The sequence below is a fragment of the Pogoniulus pusillus genome, chromosome 24 (assembly GCF_015220805.1).
Source record: "Pogoniulus pusillus isolate bPogPus1 chromosome 24, bPogPus1.pri, whole genome shotgun sequence".
Taxonomy (NCBI): domain Eukaryota; kingdom Metazoa; phylum Chordata; class Aves; order Piciformes; family Lybiidae; genus Pogoniulus; species Pogoniulus pusillus.
This window is the reverse complement of record NC_087287.1, coordinates 4,723,582-4,748,909: the sequence shown is the minus strand read 5'-3', so window position 1 is coordinate 4,748,909 and position 25,328 is coordinate 4,723,582. Positions and strand designations below refer to the sequence as shown.

Below are 25,328 nucleotides of genomic sequence, written 5' to 3'. Positions count from 1 at the left end.
TCTCACCAGCTGGATGGATCAGTTGTGCAGTGCTCAGCCACATCACAGAGAGCAAGAGCAAATGCAGTGCTGCACCACAGAGTACACAGCAGGGCACTCCTAAGTGCTTCAGCTTTCATTGTCTTTCTTCTCCTCACAGATCCATAGAATGAGTTGGGTTGGAAAGGACCTTAAAGATCATCCAGTTCCAGCCTCCTTGCCATGGCCAAGGACACCTCCCACAAGCCCAGGTTGCTCAAAGCCTCATCCCACTTGGCTTGAACACCTCCAGGGAGCAGGTATCCTTTCAGGGATTTGTAAAGGGCAAGAAGGTCTCCTCTCAACTTCCTCTTCTGGAGGCTAAGCAACTCCATCTGCCTCAGCTGCTCCTCACAGGACTTTTGTTCAAGGCCTTTCACCAGCTTGGTTGTCCTTCTTTGGACACTCCCCAGCACCTCAATGTCCTTCTTGTAGTGAGTGGCCCAAACTCAAGGTGTGGCCTCAAATGGAAACCAGATGATCTCCAGAGGTCCCTTCCAGCCCTCACCTCCTGTGGAATGGTAAAACCCTCATGAAACAAAAAAGAAAAGTACATTTCTCTAGAGAAAAAAATCAAGTGTGACAGAAAAAGTACAATCAGTTCCAAGAAGAACATGCTGGAGAGCTCAGGTTTCTTAGGAGGCCAGGGCTGTTTGGAGTCCATGGATAAGAAGGTCGAGGTGACCAGCAGAAAGAACAACAAAGTGCAGAGATGAGATTTCCAATGCAGGGCCTTCTGCTGCTTTCACAGCCTCACAGCAGAATCATCAAGTGACTAAACTGGATTAGGCTGCAGACAGGAGTGATGGAACAGAGGGGCAGGGTAATCCACACTGCTGCTACAGCCAAGGTACCACAAAACTGTGAGCAGCTTGTGCTAAAAACACTGAGCTGGGAATTGAATGGGCTGGAGATGACTGGAGAGAGAGAGACTGCAGCTGCACTGACAAAGCATTGATTATCTCCAAGCTTCAACCACCTCCAAGCTCCAACATCAAGATAATAACTCACTGGAAGTCACAGAATGGTCTGGGTTGGAAGGGACCCCCAAAGAACATCTCCTTCAACCTCTTCTGGAGTCAGCAGAGACATTCTCCACTAGATCAGGCTGCCCAGAGTCCTGTCAAGCCTTATCTTGAATACCTCCAGGGATGGAGCCTCAACCACCTCTCCAGACAACCTGTTCCAGTGTTCCTCAATGCACACAACTTCCTCCTGATGTCCAACCTAACTCTGCCCTGCTCCAGTTCCAAACCACTGCCCTCAGCTTATCCCTACAGGCCCTTCTGAGAGGTCCCTCCCCAGCCTGCCTGTAGGTCCCCTTCAGCCCTAAGGTCTCCCTGGAACCTTCTCTTCTCCAGGCTGCACAGCCCCAACTCTCCCAGCCGGTCCCCATAGCAGAGGTTCTCCAGCCTTCTGATCAGCTTTGTGGCCTCCTCTGGATGTGCTCCATCAGTTCCATGTCCCTCTTGTGTTGGGGCTCCCAGAGCTGGACTAAGCACTGCAGGTAAGGTCTCTCCAGAGCAGATCAGAGGGGCAGGATCCCCTCTCTCAACCTGCTGACTCACACAATGACATGGAAAAGGGTCACAAATGCTCATCCTGGAGTGCTGGAGACACTCCCCACTTTGGCTAATGTAAGCCCTGTGATCATTTACACCTCTAGTTTGAGCCTTCTGTCGTGAGGAGCACCAGGAAGGGAACAGCCTCGACTACAAAGAGCACGCCTGGGTTCTTTGTGGTGTGACACCAAGCTCTAACACACCAACCAAGGTGCACAGAGATCCTTTATCACATCCACCATCAGGAGAGGAGGTAGAGGGCACCAAAGCAGCACAGGATACAGCCAGCCTGTTCTCCAACCCAATCCCACCATGAGGGGCACATGGGACAAGAAAAGGTCAAAATGAGCTGCTTGTAACAGAGATGGCTGCAAGGAATGGGCTCAGGCACACTCAGACTGCTCCTGCTTTGCCATGAAAGCTCTCAAGGTTGCTCCCTCCTTTTGCTCCAGACTTACTGCTGCACAATAAGCGGCCTGGGGACATCAGGAAAGTGCTGCAGTGCTACAGAAGTGGAAAAGTCTCACACTTGGAGGTCATGGAGTGACTCACGAATAAGCAACAAAACAAAGTCTGCTTTTTGATGGCTAAAGAGACTTCAGGGTGTGCTCTGGTAGTGGCAGCATGGATGAATGAGACCATCCCTGGGTTCTTTAGTCTGCAAAGTCATTCTAAACCAGCCAAGTGTTGTGTATGGAGGTAGCAAGTACAGAGCAGATGGTGGATGTGATAAAACTCTGGCCTTCAAGAGTGGGAGCTTGTAACAGATTGCAAGTGGCAGCAGAACTCGATTCATGTCCACAGCTCCAGAAGAAAACAGAATCAAATGTGTCACCTCCGCTCCTGCCCAGCCTGCCACAAATGGATCAGTCAAGAGATTTATCCAGGCAGAAGCAAACAATTTGTGCTACAGCCCTGCCTAAACGCTGCTGACAAAGCCAGAGCAGCAGTGTCCAGTGGGCTGAGGTGAAGGCAGTGCCTCTACAAAGGCTCACCAACACAAGAGGGGCAGTGTGGTGGGACAGAACTGAGGGTCCCTTTGCAGAGGGGTGGCAGCAAGAAAAGGCCACGAATAGGCCCAGCTAAAAGTGCAGTTTCCAGTTGTGAGGGGGGAAACAATAGCAACTGCTGTTGAAAGACAAAGAAGATGTTCAAAGAACTGTTTGGATAGGAAAAGCTCACTAAGATCACTGAGCCCAACCATTAACTCAACCCCACCATGGCCAGCAAACTATGGCCCCAGCTGCCATGGTCACACCTTGCTTGAACACCTCCAGGTCCATTTCCAATACCTCCACCACTTCCCTGGGCAGCCTGTGCCAAGCCCTGACCACTCCTGCAGCTGAGACATTTGTCCTCATCTCCAACCTAACCATCCCCTGGCACAACTTGAGGACATTCTCTCTCACCCTATCACCTGATACAATAGAGAAGATCTCAATTCCCACCTGGCTCCAACCTCCTCTCAGGGAGCTGCAGAGAGCAATGAGCTCTGCCCTCAGCCTCCTCTTCTCCACACTGCACACCCCCAGCTCCCTCAGCTGCTGCTCCCCAGCCCTCTTCTCCAGATCCTTCTCCACCTTTCTTGACCTTCTCTGGACACTCTCCAGCTGCTCAATGTCCTCCTTGGAATGAGGAGCCCAAAACTGAAGCCAGTAACTCAGGGTGTGGCCTCACCAGTGCTCAGTACAGGGACACAATCTCTGCCCTACTCCTGCTAGCCACACCACTGCTGATTCAGGCCAGGTTGCAGATGCCCTTCTTGGCCACCTGGGCACACCTTGGCCCATCTTCAGCTGCTGCCAACCAGCAACCCCAGGTCCATTCTTACTGGGCAGTCTACAGCCACTCTGCCTCAAGCCTGGAGCCTTCCTGGGGTTGTTGTGTCCCAAATGCAGGATCTGACACTTGTCTGTGTTAAACCTCAGCCCACCCATCCAGTCTGTTCAGGTCCCTCTGCAGAGACTCTAACCATCCTGCAGATCACTCTCCCAGCTTGGTGTCATCTGCAAACCAACTGAGGGTGCCTGCACCCCCTCACCCAGATCAGTGGTAAAGAGAGCTGTCCCCAGTGCTGGGACCAGGGAACACCTGAAAAGAGGCATAGGGGAGGAGGCCTTAAATAAGAGGCAGCAAAGATGAAGTGATGTGCAGAATGAACACATGTAACACCCACAGTCAGCACTGCTAACTCATTACCACTTCCTGGCCAGCAGAAACAGTGTCTGCAGGCATCACACTGGATGAGTCCTCACAAAAGAGTTTACAGAACACAGCTGGAGGGCAAAGGGAAGCTTCAGTCACCAGAATTACCCTGTAAAGCCTGGAATGAAGTGAAAACATGAAGATACCTGTCAGATAATCAAGCATGGTATGGCATGCAGAGCAGAAACAAGGGGAGACAAAGTAATAATATATAATAAGCCAGTATGGATCAAGTCAGATTTAGAGCCACCTCCAAAGCTCAGAGGGACACCAGGAGTAAGATGACAGAGAGCAATAGCTGCTGCTGCACTAGCCTGAGAGTGCTGGAAAGTAAACAAAGGTAAGGTGGCCAAGGAAAGAACAAAAAGGGCTCCAGGAGCAATGGGGAAATGCAAGAACAACTCATAACCCACCCAAAAGTCTTGATAGCCTTTGGATAAAAGCTTACAAGACCAAGTCCTCTGTCCTTGTAGACAGAATGGCTTAAGATGGAAGTGGCATCAAAGATCACCTACTACAATCACCCTGCCATGGGCAAGGACACCTCTCAACTAGACTCAGCTGCTCAAGGCCTCATTCAGCCTGGCCTTGAACACCTCCAAAGAGGAAGCATCCAAAACCTCCCTGGGCAGCCTGTGCCAAAGTCTCACCGCCCTCACACTCAACAACTTCTGCCTCAGCTCCAAACCATTCCCCCTTGGCCTGGCTCCAGACAGCCTCAGCAGAAGTCTCTCTGCAGCCTTCCTGCAGGCTCCCTTCAGGCACTGGCAGCAGCTCTCAGGTGCCCCTGGAGCCTTCTCCTCTGCAGGCTGCACACCCCCAGCTGCCTCAGCCTGTGCTCACAGCAGAGCTGCTCCAGCCCTGGGATCACCTCTGTGGCCTGCTCTGGCCTCACTCCAGCAGCTCTGTGCCCTCCTTCTGCTGGGGACAGCAGAGCTGGAGGCAGGATTGGAGGTGAGCTCTGAGCAGAGCAGAGCCAAGGGGCAGGATGCCCTCTCCTGCCCTGCTGCCCACACTGCTCTGGCTGCAGCCCAGCACACAAGTGCCTGCTGGGCTGTATGAGAGCACTGCAGGCTCCTGGGGAGCTGCTCAACAACCAACACCCCCAAGGCTTTTACTCCAACCAGCCCAGATTTGTGCCTGGACTTAGCCTGACCCAGCTGCTGGACCTTGCACTGTGACTTGCTGAAACCTCATGCAGTTGGCACTGGCCACTTCCAAATCCTGTCTGGATGCCATCCCTGCCCTTGGGTGAGCCCACAGCATCACACAGCTTGGTTTCATCAAACTCAATCCAACTGCCCATGTCACTGACAAAGACCTGAACCTTCTGTGCCATCCAAGCTACTGCCTCAAATCTGTGGCACCTTTAGAGCAAGCCTCAGCTGAACAGTGTGAGGTGCTAAGGCTGTGGGTGCATTCCCACTGAAAGCAGGCTGGGAGGGGGTTGGTCTCTCTGCTGCAGCCAGAATTAAGCTGCCTTGCAGCATGACACACTAATTACAGACTGCAATTGCAATTTCCTTTACTCCTTTTACATCTTGTGAGGCTTCTCTCCTGGAGAAACAATTCCAGGACATTACTATGAAATACAATTTACTGCCTGAGTATGCAGAAGTCAATGCACCCAGCTCTGCATTTCAGCTGTGACCCAGCAGTGCTCACTTGACACTATAAATACCACAGAGCAGTGTCTTTATCTCTTTATCTGGATGCTGTATATTATTCATACAGTTGCTGGGAGAGATTTGCTACCTTAGCCAGAAGTTATGTTCCAAATAAATAAATCACAGAGGAGCATTAAAAGCTATCATGTTATAAACAGGAGTGTAGGCAGACAACCTGGGACTGGGATTTTATTCTGCAGGGAGAGAGCTGCAAACAATCTCCTGACCAAAAGGCAGATATCCTAAAACAAAGACTCAAGAGTGGCTGGAAAAGACCTCCTAATGTGCAGAGTACATGACAGTGTCTCTTCATAGAATCAAGCAGGTTGGAAGAGAGCTCCAAGCTCAGCCAGCCCAACCTAGCACCCAGCCCTGCCCAACCAACCAGACCATGGCACTAAGTGCCCCAGCCAGGCTTGGCTGCAACACCTCCAGCCACAGCCACTCCACCACCTCCCTGGGCAGCCCATTCCAATGCCAATCACTCTCTCTGCCAGCAACTTCCTAACAACATCCAGCCCAGACCTGCCCTGGCACAGCTTCAGGCTGTGTCCCCTTCTTCTGCTGCTGGCTGCCTGGCAGCAGAGCCCAACCCCACCTGGCTACAGCCTCCCTGCAGGCAGCAATGAGCTCTGCCCTGAGCCTCTTCTTCTGCAGGCTGCACACCCCCAGCTCCCTCAGCCTCTCCTCACAGGGCTCTGCTCCAGGCCCCTCCCCAGCCTTGCTGCCCTTCTCTGAAGACTTTCCAGCACCTCAGCATCTCTCTTGACTTGAGGAGCCCAGATCTGGACACAGCACTCAAGGGGTGGCCTGAGCAGTGCTGAGCACAGGGGCACAAGAACCTCCCTTGTCCTGCTGCCCACACTCCACCTGATACAGGACAGTGTGTCACAGATTGATCCTAGCCCCCAAGATGAGAAATCTGTAAGGAGTAGTGGCTAGCCTCCAAAAATCCTTCCAGTCGAGTTCTGGAAGCATCCTCCAAGCACAAGGAGGGGATGGAGCTGCTGGAAAGGGTCCAGAGGAGGACACCAAGATGCTCAGAGGGCTGGAGAACCTCCCCTCTGGGGACAGGCTGGCAGAGTTGGGATTGTTCAGCCTGGAGAAGAGAAGGCTCCAGGCAAAGCTCAGATGAGCCCTCCAGTATCTGAAAGGGCTCCAGGAGAGCTGGGGAGGGACTCTGGACAAGGGCCGGGAGTGCCAGGATGAGGGACAATGGCTTTCAGCTGGGAGAGTGGAGATTGAGAGTGGAGAGGAGGAAGATAAAGACATTAAAGAGCACTGGCCCCAGCACTGAGCCCTAGAACAACTCTGCTGACCGGATTTATACAGTCAATGGCAATTATTTTCTCCTCTATTAAGAGCCTTCTGATCCTGCTTTCCTAAGGTAAAGAAGATGATGAAACTGAACTGCTTTGGTTGAGTATCCTGGCAAGTAGCTCATGAGCCCATTTGTCAGAGTTAGCCTGAGCTGACAGATATGCAAGCCATTAGCTCCCTCAAGGTGTGCATGTAGGTAGCAAAAGGTAGCCCTGAGCACTGCCTTCACTGCAAGGTAAGACTCCAGCATGAGCCCCAAGCCCTATTAGACACCAGAGCACACACAAGAGACTGTCTGTAAGGCACCTCTATGGGAAGAGCTCTAATTGGCACCCATTGAAACCAGCCATCAGGTAGTGCAATCGTCTCCCTCTCACTCCTGATACCAGCTCTCAATAGTTCTGCTCCTCTTGGAAATGCCACTTTTTGATGCCTAACTCCCATATCAAATGGCTCTCCCTTCCATAAAAGCAATACTCATTCAAATCCATTCTCAGAGAGCCATCACCACGTCAGAGATACAATATCAGACTGGAGAGCTTCTGGAGGAGGGAAGGAACAAAAGAAAATCACAGACTTAGAGGCACTTAGAGAAAACAACATTCTGGGGTAAATTTCCCATGCTTTAATTACAGAATCACAGCATTGTTTGGGTTGGAGAAGCCCTCTAGGATCAACAAACCATCAACCTAATACAGTCACTAAACCATGTCCTCAACTGCCACGGTCACACATTGCTTGAACACCTCCAGGGATGGGGACTCCACCACCTCCCTGGGCAGCCTGCTCCAATCCCTGACCACAGAGAAGCAAAATTTTGGTTGCTGCTTAATCAGTTTCTTGACTGCCAGAGATTATCCACCTGTCCCACAGGAAAATACACAACCTGCTTCCTCTCTCATCTAACTGTCTTCTTAGAGCAGTACCCAACTGGTTGAGGTGCAGCTATCTTCCTTGCCAGGCTCAGCTCCCTGGGATGAGTGGCAGGCCCTGCTCATCAGAGGAGAACATGCACAAATAATGATGATCAGATGCTGGCCCTGCTTTTAAAATGGTTTCCTGCTCTACTGCTCTTTTTTCCCCCACCAACTTAAGACTGCAGCCAAGTGTAACTAGGAAATGATTGCTGTGCTCAAGCACGAGCAGTCTGTAGAGGTTCTGCCTGCTTTAGCCATCAATCTCATTCAGCTGACTGATGGAGGATGCAGATGAAGGCCAAGGAATCCCATTCAACAAATTCATCTGCTTCCCTCACAAAATCCCCCAGCTTAGGGAGTAAATTCAGTGCACAGCTCTCCTCAAGTTCATCGTGTCAGATGGCTTCCCAGCGAGGTGCAAAAGCACGAGGGGGTACCTCTCTGCCCTCCTTCTCTGAGCAAATTTGGCCAGGATCCCTCAAGACCACATAATGCCACAGAGTGCACTTTCAGGTCAGGCTGTTCCTTCTGCCAGCTGCCCTGCACATTCCTTCTTCCAGACTCAGAGAATGGTTTGGGCTGGAAGGGAGCCTTAATGCTCATCCAGTCCTCTCTGCTCCAGTTTCAAACCATTGCCCTCATCCTGTCACTACAGGCCCCTCTGAACAGTCCCTCCCCAGCCTGCCCATAGGTCTCCTTCAGACACTGAAATGCAGCTCTAAGGTCTCCCTGGAGACTTCTCTCCAGGATGAACTGCCCCAGTTCTACTGCCCTTTCAGGCTACTCCAACCCTCTGATCATCTTTGTGGCCTCTTCTGGACCTACTCCAGCAGATCCATGTCTCTCTTGTTCTGATTCCCATAGCTAGACACAGCAGAAGAGCAGAGGGGCAGGATCCCCTCTCTCCAGCTCTGGCCAAGCTTCCTTTGATGCAGCCCAGGCTGCCATGGCCCTTCTGGGCTGCCAGTGCCCACTGCTGGCTCATGTTCAGCTTATCCCCCACCAGCACTCCCAAGTCCTTCTCTGCAGGGCTGCTCTCATTCATCACTCCCAGCCTGGATTGGTAGTGAGGGTTGTCCTGACCTGGGTCCAGGATCTTGCATTTTGCCTTATTGAGATTCTCCTCATCCCACCTCTCCAGCCTGTCCAGGCCCCTCCAGACAGCATCTTGTCCTTTAGTCTTACTAAACTGCATCTTGCAGATCCTGTGCTTTACTGGATTTCTGCATTGGCTAAAGCATCCCCTGAGGAGTCAGACACAGGAATTCAGTGCTTTGGTTTTCTCTAGCAGAGGATCTCTTCAGGAAAGCAAGAGGCACTGGAAACACAAGGACAGTTCTGTGCATTTCCTTTCCTGAGACATGCAGGTTTGGGAGATAGAAGTCAAAGGAAGTGGGAATGCTGACATTAAACCAAGGGGGATTAAGGAGATGACATTTTTCTCTCTGTAGCACTCTCTCAGCCCTTAGGATATATCCTATCTTTTTTTGACAAGAAAAAAAAAGAAAAGGCAAGCAGAGCCTTGAATTACAAGCACAGAAAGAAAACTGTTCATGTTACTGACTCTCATAAAGAAACTCTACATGTTTGGAGGACAGGCTGTGGAAAACAATTCTTCTTCCCTGGGCATTTGACAGTCAAACCCAAATATTTCATTAGGAATTAAACCCACTCTGCTTTGTGCCCCTCCCAGGTGATCTTTTAAGCCTCAAGGGTTCAGCAATTTCAACAAAAGCAAAATGGAAGCCCATAAAAATGAATGAAGTCAGGCAAGTATTGTGTAGCAGGTGACAAAACTTATTTGGGGAGCTCAGAAAGCAGTGCAGCCATCCAGCCATGGCTCCTCTGCATCTGGCAGCATTCCAGGCACTGGGCTCTGAAGGGCAATTCCCATTGGAGCGGCAGAGCTGCTGTCTGATAATGTTTAGCCCATTTTTCAGTACCTTCCTAGCCAGAGTCGTTGTAAATGCAGCCAGAGCAATTTGTGCAGGACTTTTCCTGGAGGAAAGCAGCTATTCTAGGCCTGGTAGCTTCTTTCCCTACCCCAGTAGCTGCTGCTCTGCTTCACCAACGGACTAGATTCAGCAGCAGCACTGACAAGGCACCTCAGCCCCTGACATTTGTGCAGGAGCTTTGTGTTCCCTCTCGCTCCCTGTCAGAAAGGGGAGGGGAAATGTGCTCTATTTTCCCAGTTGTAAGACAGCTTTTAAACATTTCACAGCACAAGAGCAGCACCTAATCCAATAAAGCTTGGCAGGAACATTTCAAAGCAAGGTCTCTGAGATGCTGATTCCCAGAAATTCAGCAGCCTGACAGGGGTCTTCTCCTCAGAAAGGCAGCACCAATCCCACTGGAGTTACAGAGGGCTGGGGAGAAGTTCTCTGCCAGGTTGTGAGGAAAGGCAGCTGCATTTAGTGGGGACTAGGTTGTAGGGATGCTGAGGTTAATGAATGGGAGTGGGAAGAAGCAAATTCTTTCATTTGCATTTGCTGCAAACAGAACAAAAAAGCAGAAACAACCTGCAATAAGCATTTAATTCACTTAATGCAGTGAGTGCTCTCTGTGCATGGAAATAACTGCACGTTTGAGCTGGAGGTCAAAGCATGACTAAAGCAAATCTCCTCTCTCTACTTGCTATTGCCTGTCACTAATCAACTACCTAGAGAAGGATGGAGGGGAAAGGTGGAGACAGCAAAACTTCCCCGAGCATGTCTGCAAAGAGAAACCTGCCTGCTTGCCGGGAAGCTTCTCCTTTCATTCCCCAAAGTAAAACACCACAGACAGCCAACAGCAACTTGCAAAGCAACCCAGCTTCATCAACCTGTGATCACTGCAGGAGCTCACATCACTGGAAATGGGATTTTCTTCCTGCTTTCAGTGAAGGTAGGGCAGCTCAGGCCAGTACTTCTTAAAAAGAGCTCTTCTTTGTCAGCTGCTTTCTCCACTGTGAGAAGGTGAGGAGCTCCAGCTATGATAACTACATGCTGTGCAAACCTCATTTGGACATGATCATCATCAATCACTCCTGCTGTGCAGGTAGCATGGGAAAGGGAAACAAAACAAATGGTGCTGCAGTGTTTGCCACCACCCATTCACCTGCCCTTATGCTTTAGTTCATTAAGAGCCCAGTTATGGCTATTCTCTCTTTTTTTGGGACCTCTGGCCTTTCTCTCTCCCCAGACATTTAAGAATACCTTTGATAGTCTCAGAGGATACACAAAAAGCTTTCCTACTCTCTAGAAAGCTTTCCTGCTAAAAAAACCATGTCAAAGACTCATTATTCTGTGCCATCCTGCCCCTGTAAATACACACACATTACTACTTGCAGCATTCCTCTTCTTATCACATGCTTCAGTGGAAGATGAATATTGTAAAAGGAATCAGGATGCAGCGAATATCCTTCGTGGCAGTGTCATGCACAGCCCTGAAAAGAGCTATTAATGCCAGCATCCTATTCCATTTCTCCAGCACACCCTCCAAGGAGCTGTCAGGGCTGGAATCTCAGCCAGGGACAGCCAGAAGAGGCACGAGGCTTGCAAGAGCAAGACAGAGAGTGCTTCCTTTTTCTTTTAAGCAAGGTCTGCAGTAAGCTGCAATTAGACAATCTTTGGGAACGCAGAAGCAACCAGAGTCAGAGTTGGAGGGCAGGCTGCAGTCTTAGCCAACACTCTTTCTGCCAGCTTGCCTAAGGTGTGCAGAGAGCATCCTCGCTGCGGTTCAGAACTCTGGTTAGCACCGTGCCACTTTCGTAGGCTTGAGCTAGCTCATCGCATCCCAGCTCCTCGGCATGCCTCAGGCCAGCAGAAGTTGCCTGCACTTTGTGCTCCCTGGTGCACTGCAGAAGCCTGGCTTTACACAGCTGTACAGCAGCACACACCAGAGAACAGCTCTGCCCAGCTCACCACAGCACTCCCGCACCTCCCACAACTCCAGAGAGCACAGGCAGGCAGTGACGGCGAGGTGATTACATCCAGCTGCAAGCACACTCCTTCCTCAAGCTCTGGGACAGGAGCAGTGCCACCTCTAAACACCCCCGATGTCCCTCAGGAGGCACAAGGCATTTAAAAGCACCTCCCGAGGACATCACAACAGATCCTCCCACATACACATCCGGATGGGAGACTTTGATCTAGAAATCCCTTCTATGGCAATCATGCTACCCCCTTTTTTCACAGGGCAAACAGCATTTCTAACCTCAGCACCCCCACCCTGGAGCTTTATCCAGTGCTCCATTTCATGGCAGTGAAGTGCCCAGCCCTGCTGCTGGCAGCCACTTCATTAAGAGGATGTGTAGGTGCACGCCCATCTGTCCCATCACAGTGTCCTGCTGACATGTGTGCTTCGCAGCGATTTGATAAGCTCCTGCCACAGAGCAGCAGCCCCACAAGCAGCAGTGAGGGGTCTAGCCTCCCTCCACCCTTCAGTGCCATGTCTTTGGGAGAGAATGGCAACACTGGGGACCCACAGTCACTGCCTGGGGCAGAGAATGATCAGCCGGAGGTTCCCGATGCAGCCTTTAACGCTGCAAGGGACTGAGTGTGCCATTCATGATACAGTGACAGATGCAAGCATGTGCTCAACCTTAAACTCAGGAATGGCCTCAGGGATGTCCTTAAGGCTGTGCACAACTTCTGAGGCAGGCACACGCAACAGAGTGAGGAAGGCATCACGCAAGGGCCCTCTATAAACACCCTGCCTTCTGTCACTGTTTTGAAACACCAGCTGAAGGCCAGAACACGAGAGGGTGAAGGAAACCCTTTGGTAGGGCATCCACACAAATTAATGGGGCCACAGAAAGAGCAGGTACCACTTTGCTCAACTTCCAAGTTCAAGCCCCCGAGTTGAAAAGCAGCAACAAGTTCACCTCACACCTTAACAAGCAGACACAAAAGCAACTGTCCCGCAGCTTCCACTGTGTACTCACCCAGAAGAGAAGGTTGAAGACAAACATTAGGTACTTGATACACTGCAGGCAGTTGTGAGCCATGCTGCACCTCTTCAGTTCTAGGAGAAAAATAAACGAGAGATCCAGGTAAAAGACAACGTACTTGTTCCCCTTGGGTGTCGTGTACTTAGCCTTGGTGGCCTTAGGGCCCGGGTTGGTGTGGAATCCAAAGAAAGAGTTGCTGGCAGCCCCAAACTGGCCACCATACATGCTGCTGTAGCGCCGGAAAGTGCCATTGGGGAAACTGTAATCCTTGCTGTCCAGGGAAGGGCTCCTGTGGTACGTGGACTCGTCGGTGCTGGACCTGCGCATGGTGCCTTCGGCTCGCCCCGTCGCAAGAGCTGCGCTGACTGACACTCGGCGGCTGCCAACGGCGCGGGAGAAAGGTTGGTGGCTTCTCTCCTCCTCCTCCTCCTCCTCCTCGCTCCGAATCCCCTATTGCTCGGCACCAGCTGTTCTTTCGTCTGCCATCCTGCCAAGCAGCTACACCTGCGGTGCTGTGGGGCAGCGGAGTTGGTGAGCCGGAGTCTGTCGGGGCGCAGCGTGCTGCTTCCACCACATGGGAGAGGCTTCTGCGCAAGGAAACATCCCCTCCGGGCTCACAAGCGTCCCTCCCGGCCCACCCCGCTACCAGAGGAGGAGAGAAGTGAGAGAGATATACTGTACCCAAGGCAAGGGGGCTTAAAAAAAGGGAGTGTGACCTCGCTCGGCTCGCAAATGCCATATAACCCCCCGGCTTGGCATGCCGCACACGGACAGCACAGCGCCGCAGCGCACAGCACCGACTACCTATCCTAAAGCCCAGCAGCCGCCCCCGGCCCCGGCCTCCGGGCCGCCGAGCTCTGCCCCGCGCCGCCCGCTGCTCTCCAGGCTCCCCGTGCCCGCTCCGTGCGGAGGGAGCCTGGGGCCGGGCAGCCGCCGAGCCCCAGCCGCGCCAGCCGCCGCCACTCCCCTACGGCTGCTCGCCAATCGCCCGCCCCGGCTCCGCTCCGCACCGCCCCGGCCCAGCGCCGCGCCCCCCGCCCAGCCTGCCGGCGGGGCCGCCCCGCCCTGCCCTCCCGCTCCCTCGGCCTCTCCACACGCACGTACCCCTTCGCAGTATCAAGCTGCCCTTCGGTTTCCAGGCCCGGCGGAGCGCGGGTGGGAAGGGCGATTGGAGCCCCTCGGCTACGGGGCTCTGCCCTGCCGCCGTCCCCCACGCCCGCCCCGGAGCCCTCGCAGCGCGGGGTAGCGAAAAGGAGCTGCCGTGCGTTAACCGGGCAGCCCGGGCTGTGCTGTAACGGGGCTGCCCGACTTTCTCTCTCGAAAGAATCAGGATAAGGAACTGCTGCAAAAAGCTCTCATGCCTAAGCCATCGTAGAACGTTAGGGTTTGGAAGGGACCTCCAGAGATCACCCAGTCCAAGCCCCTTGCCAAAGCACGGTCACCTAGGGCAGGTCACACAGGAACGCATCCAGATGGGTCTTAAAATTCCCCAGACACGGACTTTCAAGCTGGGGGTACATGCAGCAGGGTCACAGAATCATTAAGGTTGGAAAAGACCTCTAAGACAATCGAGTCTAAACATAACACAACTACCACGACCACCAAACTACATCCTGAAGCACCACATCTACAGCTTCGTGAACACCTCCAAGGATAACGACTCTGCCACCTTCCTGGGCAGACTGTTCCAGTCCCTGACCACAGAGAAAATTTTCCTCATCTCCAACCTAGCTCTCACCTGGCACAACTTCAGCCCAGGCCACATTTCCCTCACCTAAAGGTTTGAATCCTGCACTGCAGACCCAGCACCACAGATGTTCCCAATTCCCTCCATCCCACACAAATATGATGCTGCAGAAGCACTGCTCCAGCAGCCAATTTCCCAAAAGGTAACTCCCTGGCTGGCATCTTCCCTAAAAGTCTAGCTGTAAAGAGCTGAAAATCTGCCACACACAATGCCAGCTGGGAGGGGACACCAAGGATCATCTGCTCCAACCTTACTAGGTGATGGCAGAGTTGGAATGAGCTGTCCAGCAGCCTGCCAGGATAAGTCTTCAGACTGCCCATGCAGGGCACTCCACTGCTTCCCTTGAGAGATGGTTCCAGAGTCCAACTGTGCTCATGGGGAACATTTTCCTGCCCAGCAGCCTGCCAGGATGAGCCTTCAAACTGCCCATGCAGGGCACTCAATTGCTTCCCTTGGGAGATGGTTCCATGGGAAATATTTTCTTCTGGAGTGCAATGGGAATGTCCCCAGCAGGTAACTTGTCTTCTCCATGGGGCTCCTTGTCAAAAGCAAGTCTCCATCCTCCTGGCAGCCACCCTTTGTGGCAATAAGGGTCCATGGTGAAAAGGTCTCCCCTGAGTCTTCTCAAGGCTGAACAAACCCAGCTCTGACTGAGCCTGTGTTACTTACAGCATAAACACTCAAAAAATGACATTTTACTATCTTTATCCTAAAAATTCCCTGTCCTCATTTCCAGATGTGCCACCTCCTTACCTGACCAAAGGGATAGCCTGGCTCTGCCATCCTACTCCCAACCTCTGCCTTGGCAGTAAGCTCCCAGAGCTCAGCAAGAAGATGGTTGGCTAATATTTTTTTCAAAGCCTTGCCCCAGCAGAGAATTAATCAAGATGAGAACAGGTTTCTTGCATGCAGCATCTTGCCACTCTCAGCACAAATCAACAGACACAGGCACCAATTAATTAAAGAACAAATTAGTAAAAGTAAAATCAGCTGCCTCTGCACATAGCCTGAGCAGTTTGCCCCTGCAAACCACTCTCTATTTCTGTTAATTTACAAACTGCAAGGCTAGAGCCTAATTATTTCCCTTAATTTCCTCTGCAAACTATAAATACACTGGGCTTACCTGGTGCTAGCTTTAGAGAGGAAGAAGGTGAGCACAAAACACAAGGGCAATAACTCCTGCACCATCTGCTTCAACAACTTTGGATGACTTACCACTTTCCCATTTTTAATTTCCCTGCCTCTAAGAACAGAGATAATTCATAGCCACGATGGAGCTCACTGCTCTGCTCTTTCTCCCTCCATTTCCTGCACAGTACAAACTCTGTCCAAGGGAAGCAGCTCCCCAGGACATTTAGATTTTCCTGAGAAAGCAGATCTCATTCAGAGTTTCCAACACACCATCTATTTGTCTGGTGGTACCAGACAGTTCTGCCTCCAACCTTCCTCCTCGTCTGTATGGCAACCAGACCAGTCTGGCAAGGGAAACCCAAAGAAGTGTGACCAGCAGGACAAGACAGGTAGATCTTCTGCTCTGCTCTGTTCTGCTCTCTTAAGAGTCCACCTGGAGCACTGCATCCAGAACTGGAGCCTTGCATCCAGATCTGGAGCCCCAGCATAAGAAGGACATGGAACTGCTAGAGCAGGTCCAGAGGAGGCCACTAAGACAGGCTGGCAGAGTTGGGATTGTTCAGCCTGGAGAAGAGAAGGCTCCAGGCAAAGCTCAGAGGAGCCCTCCAGTACCTGAAAGGGCTCCAGGAGAGCTGGGGAGGGACTCTGGACAATGGCTGGGAGTGCCAGGATGAGGGACAATGGCTTTCAGCTGGGAGAGTGGAGATTGAGAGTAGAGAGGAGGAAGATAAAGACATTAAAGAGCACTGGCCCCAGCACTGAGCCCTAGAACAACTCTGCTGACCAGATTTACACAGTCAATGGCAATTATTTTCTCCTCTATTAAGAGCCTTCTGATCCTGCTTTCCTAAGGTAAAGAAGATGATGAAACTGAACTGCTTTGGTTGAGTATCCTGGCAAATAGCTCATGAGCCCATTTGTCAGAGTTAGCCTGAGCTGACAGATATGCAAGCCATTAGCTCCCTCAAGGTGTGCATGTAGGTAGCAAAAGGTAGCCCTGAGCACTGCCTTCACTGCGAGGTAAGACTCCAGCATGAGCCCCAAGCCCTATTAGACACCAGAGCACACACAAGAGACTGTCTGTAAGGCACCTCTATGGGAAGAGCTCTAATTGGCACCCACAGAGACCTTAGAGCAGCCTTCCAGTGCCTAAAATGGGGCCAAAAATAAAGCTGGGGAGGGACTTTTTACAAGGACTTGGAGTGATGAGATGAGAGGGAATGGACTGAAGCTTGAGGAGGGCAAATTTAGACTGGAGACAATGAAGAAATTCTTGAGAGTGAGTGTAGTGAGACACTGGAATAAGCTGCCCAGGGAGGCTGTGGATGCCCTCTCCTTGGAGGTTTTCTAAGCCAGACCAGATGAGGCCTTGGGCAACCTGGGCTACTGGGAGGTGTTCCTGCCCATGGCAGGGTGTTGGAATTGGATGATCTTTAAGGTCCCTTCCAACTCAACCCATTCTGTGAAGCTATAACAGAAGCACATTCTCTGGCACAGAAATGCCTGCGCACAAAGCTCCACATTAAAGGGTAAAAAGCAGAAGTGGGTAGAGCTCTGCACACAGATTATGTTGAAAGAGTGTCAAGGCAGATAATTGTTCCTTAACAAGGGTGTCCATGGTATTGCAAGCACGTATCAGAGGCCAATTTGGCATATTTACTTTAAACTAGACATCTGAAGGCTTAAAAGCAGCTCACTTGCTGCTATTTGGATAAGCAAAGGGGTAGAAATCACTTGGTTTCACCTTTCCTTGAGGTAAGAAACCACCAATTTCCAAGAGAGCTCAGTCTTTAATAAGGGTGGAATCACTTCCAAAGCCCAGACCTGAGATAGAAGGAAGGGAGTTTCTAAATGCTGCTTTTAAATAAACACTAATAAACACCAACGCAGAGTGGGTGCATTTCAGACAGACACAGGCAAACCCATGGGGAAGGCAGAGGTCCCACATGGCCCTTCCAATGATGGGTACTCTTCCCTCAGGTCCCGTTCTAGCTCACCTCATCCAAATGACAGTTTTGCAAAGGCACTTCAGTGTAAAATTCAGCTCTCAAGTCATTGCTGCTCTTCCTTCTCAAGCCAGCATCACCAGCTAATTAAAACCTGAGTCATTTGGTGCACAGACATTATACAGCTCTGCAATTCTTCTCTTCTTAAACCTTCCATACCAGAAAACCCAGTCTGAGGCCCTCGGTGGGAAATCCTTGGGACCAGTGCAACACTGCACTGGTGGCTCTGGATGCCATGTTGATGTGGAGGAACAAGACTCTGCATGGCAACTGGGGAACAGCAATCAAAAGGCTAGAGCTGAGGTACTCTATTTTCACTCATCCCTGGAGGAAAGACGATGAAAGGGGCAGGGACATGCTGGGGTCCACATCAACATTTGAGCCACCGCAATGAAGTAACGCTGACTCGATGCAAGAATTAACCTCTCAAGCACTGGGCCACTATGTCCTCAAAGGTGACTCAAGGGGCAGGTGAGTTACACCTTTCATGAAACCTTCTGGGCACAACTGAGCCTAAAATCACAGCCTGGACCTCTGTTCACCTCAGCTTTTGCCTGCTTCTTTCTCTACCCTGCTGCACCTGTAAATCCCCATCCTGTGGCCAGTTCCTATTGATTGCTCTACAGAAGACAGTGAGCACTGTGCTGTCTGGCCAGCTGAGGTTCAATTTGTATCGATTCTGGAGGCATGCTGCCATCTACCCTGGAACAACTCTGTCCCTGGTGCTTGGAGTGGAGGGCTGGTAACCCCCACAACGGCTCCAGCCAAAACCCTGCCTCTGAAAGAGAAGCAGCAATGCCCTAACCACGTCAGATGAGCTCTAGGCTCAGACAGAAACTGGAAAAGCTTCGGGCATCAGCAGCAGACCTCTCAACACAGCCTCAAACATCATCTCAAGACACACACCTACTTGTTCAGCCCACCTCACTCTCTGCCTCCTGTCACCACAGCCCCACACCAAGCTCCTACCTCCTGTAACCAAACCGATTCCAATTGCCTCCTTCGTTCTTCCTGCTCCTGCCTTGGCAGACAGGCAGCCACTCCCTGTGGACAGGCTGCTCACAGCCCCACTGCTCTACTGACAGTCACAGGGTGACCTGGGCTGGAAGAGGCCTCCAAAGGTGCTTTAGTGTAAGCCCCCCCCATGCACTCAGCAGGGACATCCTCCACCAGAGCAGGCTGCCCACAGCCCTCTCCAGCCTCACCTGGAATGTCTCCAGCCATGGAGCCTCAACCACTTCCAGCAGCCTCCTGCTGCAGAACTTGTTCTAACCTCCAGACCTCACAGCTGCCAGGGCAATCAGATGAGGCAGAGGGCAGAGAGGCCGGAATCAATGACATCTGGAGGCCCCTTCCAACCCCTGTGGATCCTGTGATAGCAGCATCATGCTGCCCGTGAGGGCCCCAGCGGGAGCCAGTGTCCATATAGGCCCCAGTGACCGATTCTGAGGGAGCCAGTGTCCATATAGGCCTCAGTGAGCATCTACGAGGGCTCTAGTGAGTGCCCATGAGGCAGTGTCCATAAAGGCCTCAGTGAGTGCCCATGCTGGCCCCAGTGTCCGTAAGGGCCGCAGTGAGTGCCCATGAGGGCCGCAGTGAGTGCCCATGAGGGCCGCAGTGAGTGCCCATAAGGGTCGCAGTGAGTGCCCGTGAGGACCCCAGCGAGTGCCCACAATGGCCACAGTGAGTGCCCGTGAGGACCCCAGCGAGTGCCCACAATGGCCACAGTGAGTGCCCGTGAGGACCCCAGCAAGTGCCTGTGCGGGCCACAGTGAGTGCCCGTGAGGACCCCAGCGAGTGCCTGTGCGGGCCACAGTGAGTGCTCGTGAGGACCCCAGCGAGTGCCTGTGCGGGCCACAGTGAGTGCCCGTGAGGACCCCAGCGAGTGCCTGTGCGGGCCACAGTGAGTGCTCGTGAGGACCCCAGCGAGTGCCTGTGCGGGCCACAGTGAGTGCCCGCGAGGACCCCAGCGAGTGCCCACAATGGCCACAGTGAGTGTCCATGAGGGCCGCAGTGAGTGCCCGTGCGGGCCCCAGTGAGTGCCCACAATGGCCACAGTGAGTGCCCGTGAGGACCCCAGCGAGTGCCTGTGCGGGCCTCAGTGAGTGCCCGTGAGGGCTGCAGTGAGTGCCCGTGAGGGCTGCAGTGAGTGCCCGCGATGGCCGCAGCACACTCCACCTCCCCTTCTGTTTCCAGGGTCCTGAGAGAGTCATTGGACACTGGAATGGGCTGCCCGGGGAGGTGGTGGAGTCGCCGTCCCTGGAGCTGTTCAAGGCAGGACTGGACGTGGCACTTGGTGCCATGGTCTGGCCTTGAGCTCTGTGGTAAAGGGTTGGACTTGATGATCTGTGAGGTCTCTTCCAACCCTGATGATACTGTGATACTGTGAATATGTGAGCAAGGCTGTCAGTGCTGGAAAGTGGTTGAGGACCGGCCTGAACTGGCATGGGTTGGAGGAGAAAGATGTCCTAGACCTAGCACAAAGCTCCTTACAGCAAACACAAAGCTCAGCTAATACAAAGATCTTTTGATATTCACAGCTGTACCTGCAAACTACATTAAAGCTTTACCCATGCCTCCAACAAACCTCTGACAAAAGGTTCCTCTCAGAAACACTTCCACTTACAGAGAAGACTTCAGGGTTGTTGCTTCATGTTTTTTCTTTGTTTCCTTGAGGTTTATTTGTGTTATTTTTCCTCCTTTTTCTTTATAAATAAGGATATTTGCATGAAAAAAAATAGATCTTCAATACTTAGCAGCTCATCTCCTTCTGCTCACATGCCACCTGAAGTCATGGTCTTTGCTTTATGGCATAATTAGTTGCTATGGCAAGAACATAATCATAGATGGGAGAGGAAAAAATATTTGGGCTATGATTTGCAATGCTCTTTAGTTAAGCCTGTGCACAAGTGACTTCTGCAGCGAGCTTGCTGCTTTTCAACTGCTCTCATCTCCATAAAGGAACATGTCCAGAGAAGGGCAACGAAGCTGGTGAGAGGCCTGGAGCACAAATCCTATGAGGAGAGGTTGAGGGAGCTGGGCCTGTTTAGCCTGGAGAAGAGGAGGCTCAGGGGTGATCTTATTACTGTCTACAACTACCTGAAGGGACATTGTAGCCAGGTGGGGGGTGGCCTCTTCTCCCAGGTAACCAGCAATAGAACAAGGGGACACAGTCTCAAGTTGTGCCAGGGTAGGTATAGGCTGGATGTTAGGAAGAAGTTCTTCACAGAGAGAGTGATTGGCATTGGAATGGGCTGCCCAGAGAGGTGGTGGAGGCACCGTCCCTGGGGGTCTTCAAGAAAAGACTGGATGAGGCACTTAGTGCTGTGGTCTGGTTGACTGGATAGGGCTGGGTGCTAGGTTGGACTGGATGACCTTGGAGGTCTCTTCCAACCTGGCTGATTCTATGATTCTAAGGCTTTCATTACCTCTGCCTGGGCGTTCAGACACACTGGCACTGCTACAGGCACTGAGAGCATTTCCTTCACCCAGATATTCATAGATTCATAGAAGGCTTGGGTTGGAAGGGATCCTGAAGATCACCCAGTTCCAACTCTCTGCCATGGGTGTGGAGAGCTCCCACCAGACCAGGTTGCTCAAGGCCTCACCCAGCCTCAACCTGAACACCTCTGGGCAGGGAGCATCCACAGTCTCCCTGGGCAACCTGTGCCAGTGTCTCTCCATCCTCACTGGGGGTGTTTAAGAGGAGACTGGAGGAGGCTCTTGGTGCCATGGGTTAGTTAATTAGAATGTGTTAGGTGACAGGTTGGACTGGATGATCCTAGAGATCTTTTCCAAGCTGGGTGGTTCTGTGATTCCTAGGCTTGTATCACTCTGTTCTTTGTTAATGATCTCTTTTACCATCACAGAATCATTAAGGTTGGAAAAGACCTTTAAGATCATTGAGTCCAACTATCATGACCACTAAAACACACCCTGAAGTGCCACAACTACAGCTTCTGGAACACCTCCAGGCATGGCCACTCCACCACCTCCCTGGGCAGCCCATTCCAATGCCAATCACTCTCTCTGCCAGGAACTTCCTAACAACATCCAGCCTAGACCTGCCCTGGCACAACTTGAGGCTGTGTCCTCTTGTTCTGTCTCTGGGTGCCTGGAAGAAGAGCCCAACCCCACCTGGCTACAACCTCCCTTCAGGTAGTTGTAGGCAGCAATGAGCTCTGCCCTGAGCCTCCTCTTCTGCAGGCTGCACCCCCCCCAGCTCCCTCAGCCTCTCCTCTCAGGGCTTGTGTTGCTGGTTGCCTGGCAGAAGAGACCAACAAGCAGAGAACCACATAAGCATAGAGTCACAGAATGGTCTGGGTTTGAAGGGAGCTCCAAAGCTCATCCAGCCCAACCCCCTGCTCTCAGCAGGGACATCCTCCACTAGAGCAGCTTGCCCACAGCCCTCTCCAGCCTCGCCTGCAATATCTCCAGGCACAAGGCCTCAACCCCCTCCCTGGGCAACCTGTTGCAGTGTTCCAGCACCAATAAAGACTGAAAGAGCAGAAAATCCAGGGTGCAGCTGACATCCTGCAGAAGCTGTGCTGTGCCCCTATGAAAGTCTTTGCCAAGACCTATTGGTGCAGCGTCAGCAGGTCTCAGCAGCACCAGTGCAACTGATGTGCAGCTTTCTCTTCAAACCAGGTTACTGTCTCTGAGCTGAGACATCAGCTGACGTTCAAACACCACTTCAAACACACACATGCTGCTCAGCATCCTGCTGCCAAGCATAAAGCAATCAACCAGGCAGGAAAATCTTTAAAATTGATGGCTTGTGGAAGCAGGCATTGTATAGGAGAGGCAAACAAAACAATTACTTAGACTCAAAGATTCATTAATGTTCCCAAACTACTGTTTGCTTTTTAACATCTTTATGGATTTTTCTCCTTTCCCCTCGAAGATTCAGAATGGATTCTCTTATTCTCTTGCTTAAAAGCAGGGCAAGGGTTTTGCAGGCACCTGAGCACAAAGCTCAGGTTATAGGAACTTTGGTTCCTATAACACAGAATCCCAGCATGGTGAGGGTTGGAAGGGACCTCTGGATATTATCCAATCTAACTACCCTGCTCAAGCAGGGCACCCACAGCAGCTTGCCCAACAGCACAATACCCAGGGGGGGTTGGAAGCTCTCCACACAAGCAGACTCCACAACCTCTCTGGGCAGCCTGCTCCAGGCCTCCAGCAGCCTCACAACAAACAACTTTCTCCTGCTGCTCAGGTGCAACCTCCTGGGTTCCACTTTGTGCCCAGTGCCCCTTGTGCTGTCCCTGGGCACCACAGAAGAGACTCTTTCCCCATGCTCCTGCCCCTACTCTTGCTGAGCATTTCTAACAGCTATCCCCACACCTCAGCACACCTCAGCTCCATTTCCACAGCAGTGAAGGTCCAGTAGCATTCTGACCTCACAGGGAGCCAAGTGCTGAGTGCTGTCGAGGAGCAGGTCACAGAGAGCACATCTCAGACAAGAGCTCAGCCACAGCTCTCTGCACTCAGCTATTGCTGCACACACCAAAAGGCTTTCCTGAGTGGGCTGTACAGAAGCATGAGACATGCCAAAGTGTTTAGAGGGCTGCTGATGGAGCAGGACTCTGCGTACAGCTGCTGCAGCAGGAGCAACTACTCTCTGAGCACACACACACTGAACTAGTTAAGGGAGCAACAGATGTTCTTTTCAGCTTGAAACACAACTGGAAGATGAAGAGAGCTGGGACACCTCTCCTTAACTATTTCAGTTTCAGGGCTTTTTTGGACCAAGTAATGTGTCTGTCTCTAAGCTGGGATGTTGGAAGAAGCCTAAGGGAGTGAGGAGGACATCTGAGACCTTTTGGCTCTGAAGTGACACAGTTCTTGCCAGACAGAGTGATTGGCATTGGAATGGGCTGCCCAGGGAGGTGGTGGAGTGGCTGTGCCTGGAGGTGTTGAAGCCAAGCCTGGCTGGGGCACTTAGTGCCATGGTCTGGTTGGTTGGGCAGGGCTGGGTGCTGGGTTGGGCTGGCTGAGCTTGGAGCTCTCTTCCAGCCTGCTTGGTTCTATGATTCTATGAATATTGATATCAAAATGGAATGGACTTGTACAAAGAAGATGAAACTGGCCTTAGAAATTTTTACCTGTTATCCTTGGAGCTGTTGGTCATTTCCTTACTGTTGGTAACCACAGAGCAAGAGAAGATAGCCACAGATCTCCCTGGTGCTCAGGGACATGGTTTAGCAGTGACCTTGTCATGCTGGATTGAAGATTGGACTAGATCATAGAACCATAGAATCAACCAGGTTGGAAGAGAGCTCCAAGCTCATCCAGTCCAACCTAGCACCCAGCCCTATCCAGTCAACCAGACCACAGCACCAAGTGCCTCATCCAGGCTTTTCTTGAAGACCTCCAGGGACGGTGCCTCCACCACCTCCCCGATGATCTCAAAGGTCCTTTTCAAGCTGGTTAATTTTGTGATGCTGTGATCTCAAAAGTCTCTTCCAACCAGAGAGATTCTGTGATTCTCATTCCTGGCATCGATGTAACCACTCAAGTGAAAAAAATGAAAAAGAGAGAGGAGCTTCTGCGATCAAAAACAAATTGCGAGCAGGAGCAGCAGTTCTGCCTTTCTGCTTTGCCATTCTGAGCCTCCCTAACAGCCAACAGTCAGAAATAACTGCAGGAGTGCTAGCAGCAGACATCCTCTCAACTATCTCCGGTGAAGAGCTAAGACATAGAGGTAAACAATTGCCAACAACAGCCCAGGATTTACACTCCTAAAAGGACCTATTAGTGGCTGTAACAGTGATCATGCTGGAAACAAAAATGCTCCTTAGGAGAAAAACTATCACCCACGCTGGAAAGAAAGGATCTCTGTTTACTTCCTCACATCACCCTGTTCTGTCTCTTTTTAGATTCCACTGGCACAGCCTGTAAGGAAGCTCCTTTCCCCCGGGAATGTTGCAGCTACCCAGCAAAACAAAAAAAGAGGCACCTGTCTTTGAAGGCACCAGAGGTACACAACATATCTCACCTCAGGGGGAGTGGACCTTTGGAGGTCACTTCCAAGCCAGACCATTCTGTGACTTGGCTACCAAAGATGAGACAGGGGAGCCAATTCCAGCAAATTCCAGCTGCCCAAAAGCAAAGCTAAACAAAGTCATCCCTGTTTAGTGAAGCACTTTAATAAGGAACTTTATTCAATCATGGTATTTTCTTTGGACTGAATCATAGCATCACAGAATGGCTCAGGTTGGAAGGGGTCTCAGAGATCACCTACTACAATCTCCCTGCCAGGGGCAGGGACACCTCTCACTGTCCCAAATTGCTCAAGCACTCATCCAGCCTGGCCTTGAACACCTCCAGGCAGAAGGCATCCAAAACCTCCCTGGGCAGCCTGTGCCAGGCTCTCACCACCCTCACACTCAACAACTTCTGCCTCAGCTCCACTCTAACCCTGCTCTGCCTCAGCTCCAAACCATTCCCCCTTGTCCTGGCTCCAGACAGCCTCAGCAGAAGTCTCTCTGCAGCCTTCCTGCAGGATCCCTTCAGGCTCTGGCAGCAGCTCTCAGGTGCCCCTGGAGCCTTCTCCTCTGCAGGCTGCACACCCCCAGCTGCCTCAGCCTGTGCTCACAGCAGAGCTGCTCCAGCCCTTGCAGCATCTTTGTGGCCTGCTCTGGCCTCTCTCCAGCAGCTCTGTGCCCTTCTCCTGCTGGGGACAGCAGAGCTGGACAGATTATTCAAGGTTGGGTCTCAGGAGAACATCTTTATCATTAAAGACAGAACTCAGAGCTTTAAAACTAAAGAATGAGAGATAAGCAATGCCTGACCCTAGCTGCTCCTAGGCAGAGTTAAT

General features: G+C 51.8%; 1 protein-coding gene across 7 annotated transcripts in view; it reads right to left on the bottom strand.

The window, feature by feature from the left end:
- Positions 1 to 25,328, bottom strand: part of TSPAN4 (tetraspanin 4) — a 445,397-nt gene that overhangs the window by 186,286 nt on the left and 233,783 nt on the right. For 3 of the 7 annotated variants that reach the window (XR_010306683.1, XR_010306684.1, XM_064163132.1), the window contains exon 1: positions 12,614 to 13,290. Coding sequence is in view for 5 of the 7 variants with exons in the window: in XM_064163132.1 (XP_064019202.1) it covers positions 12,614 to 12,946 (333 nt within the window). In the remaining 2 variants the exon portion in view is untranslated. The other 4 variants (XM_064163136.1, XM_064163133.1, XM_064163135.1 and 1 more) reach the window with 4 other exon arrangements.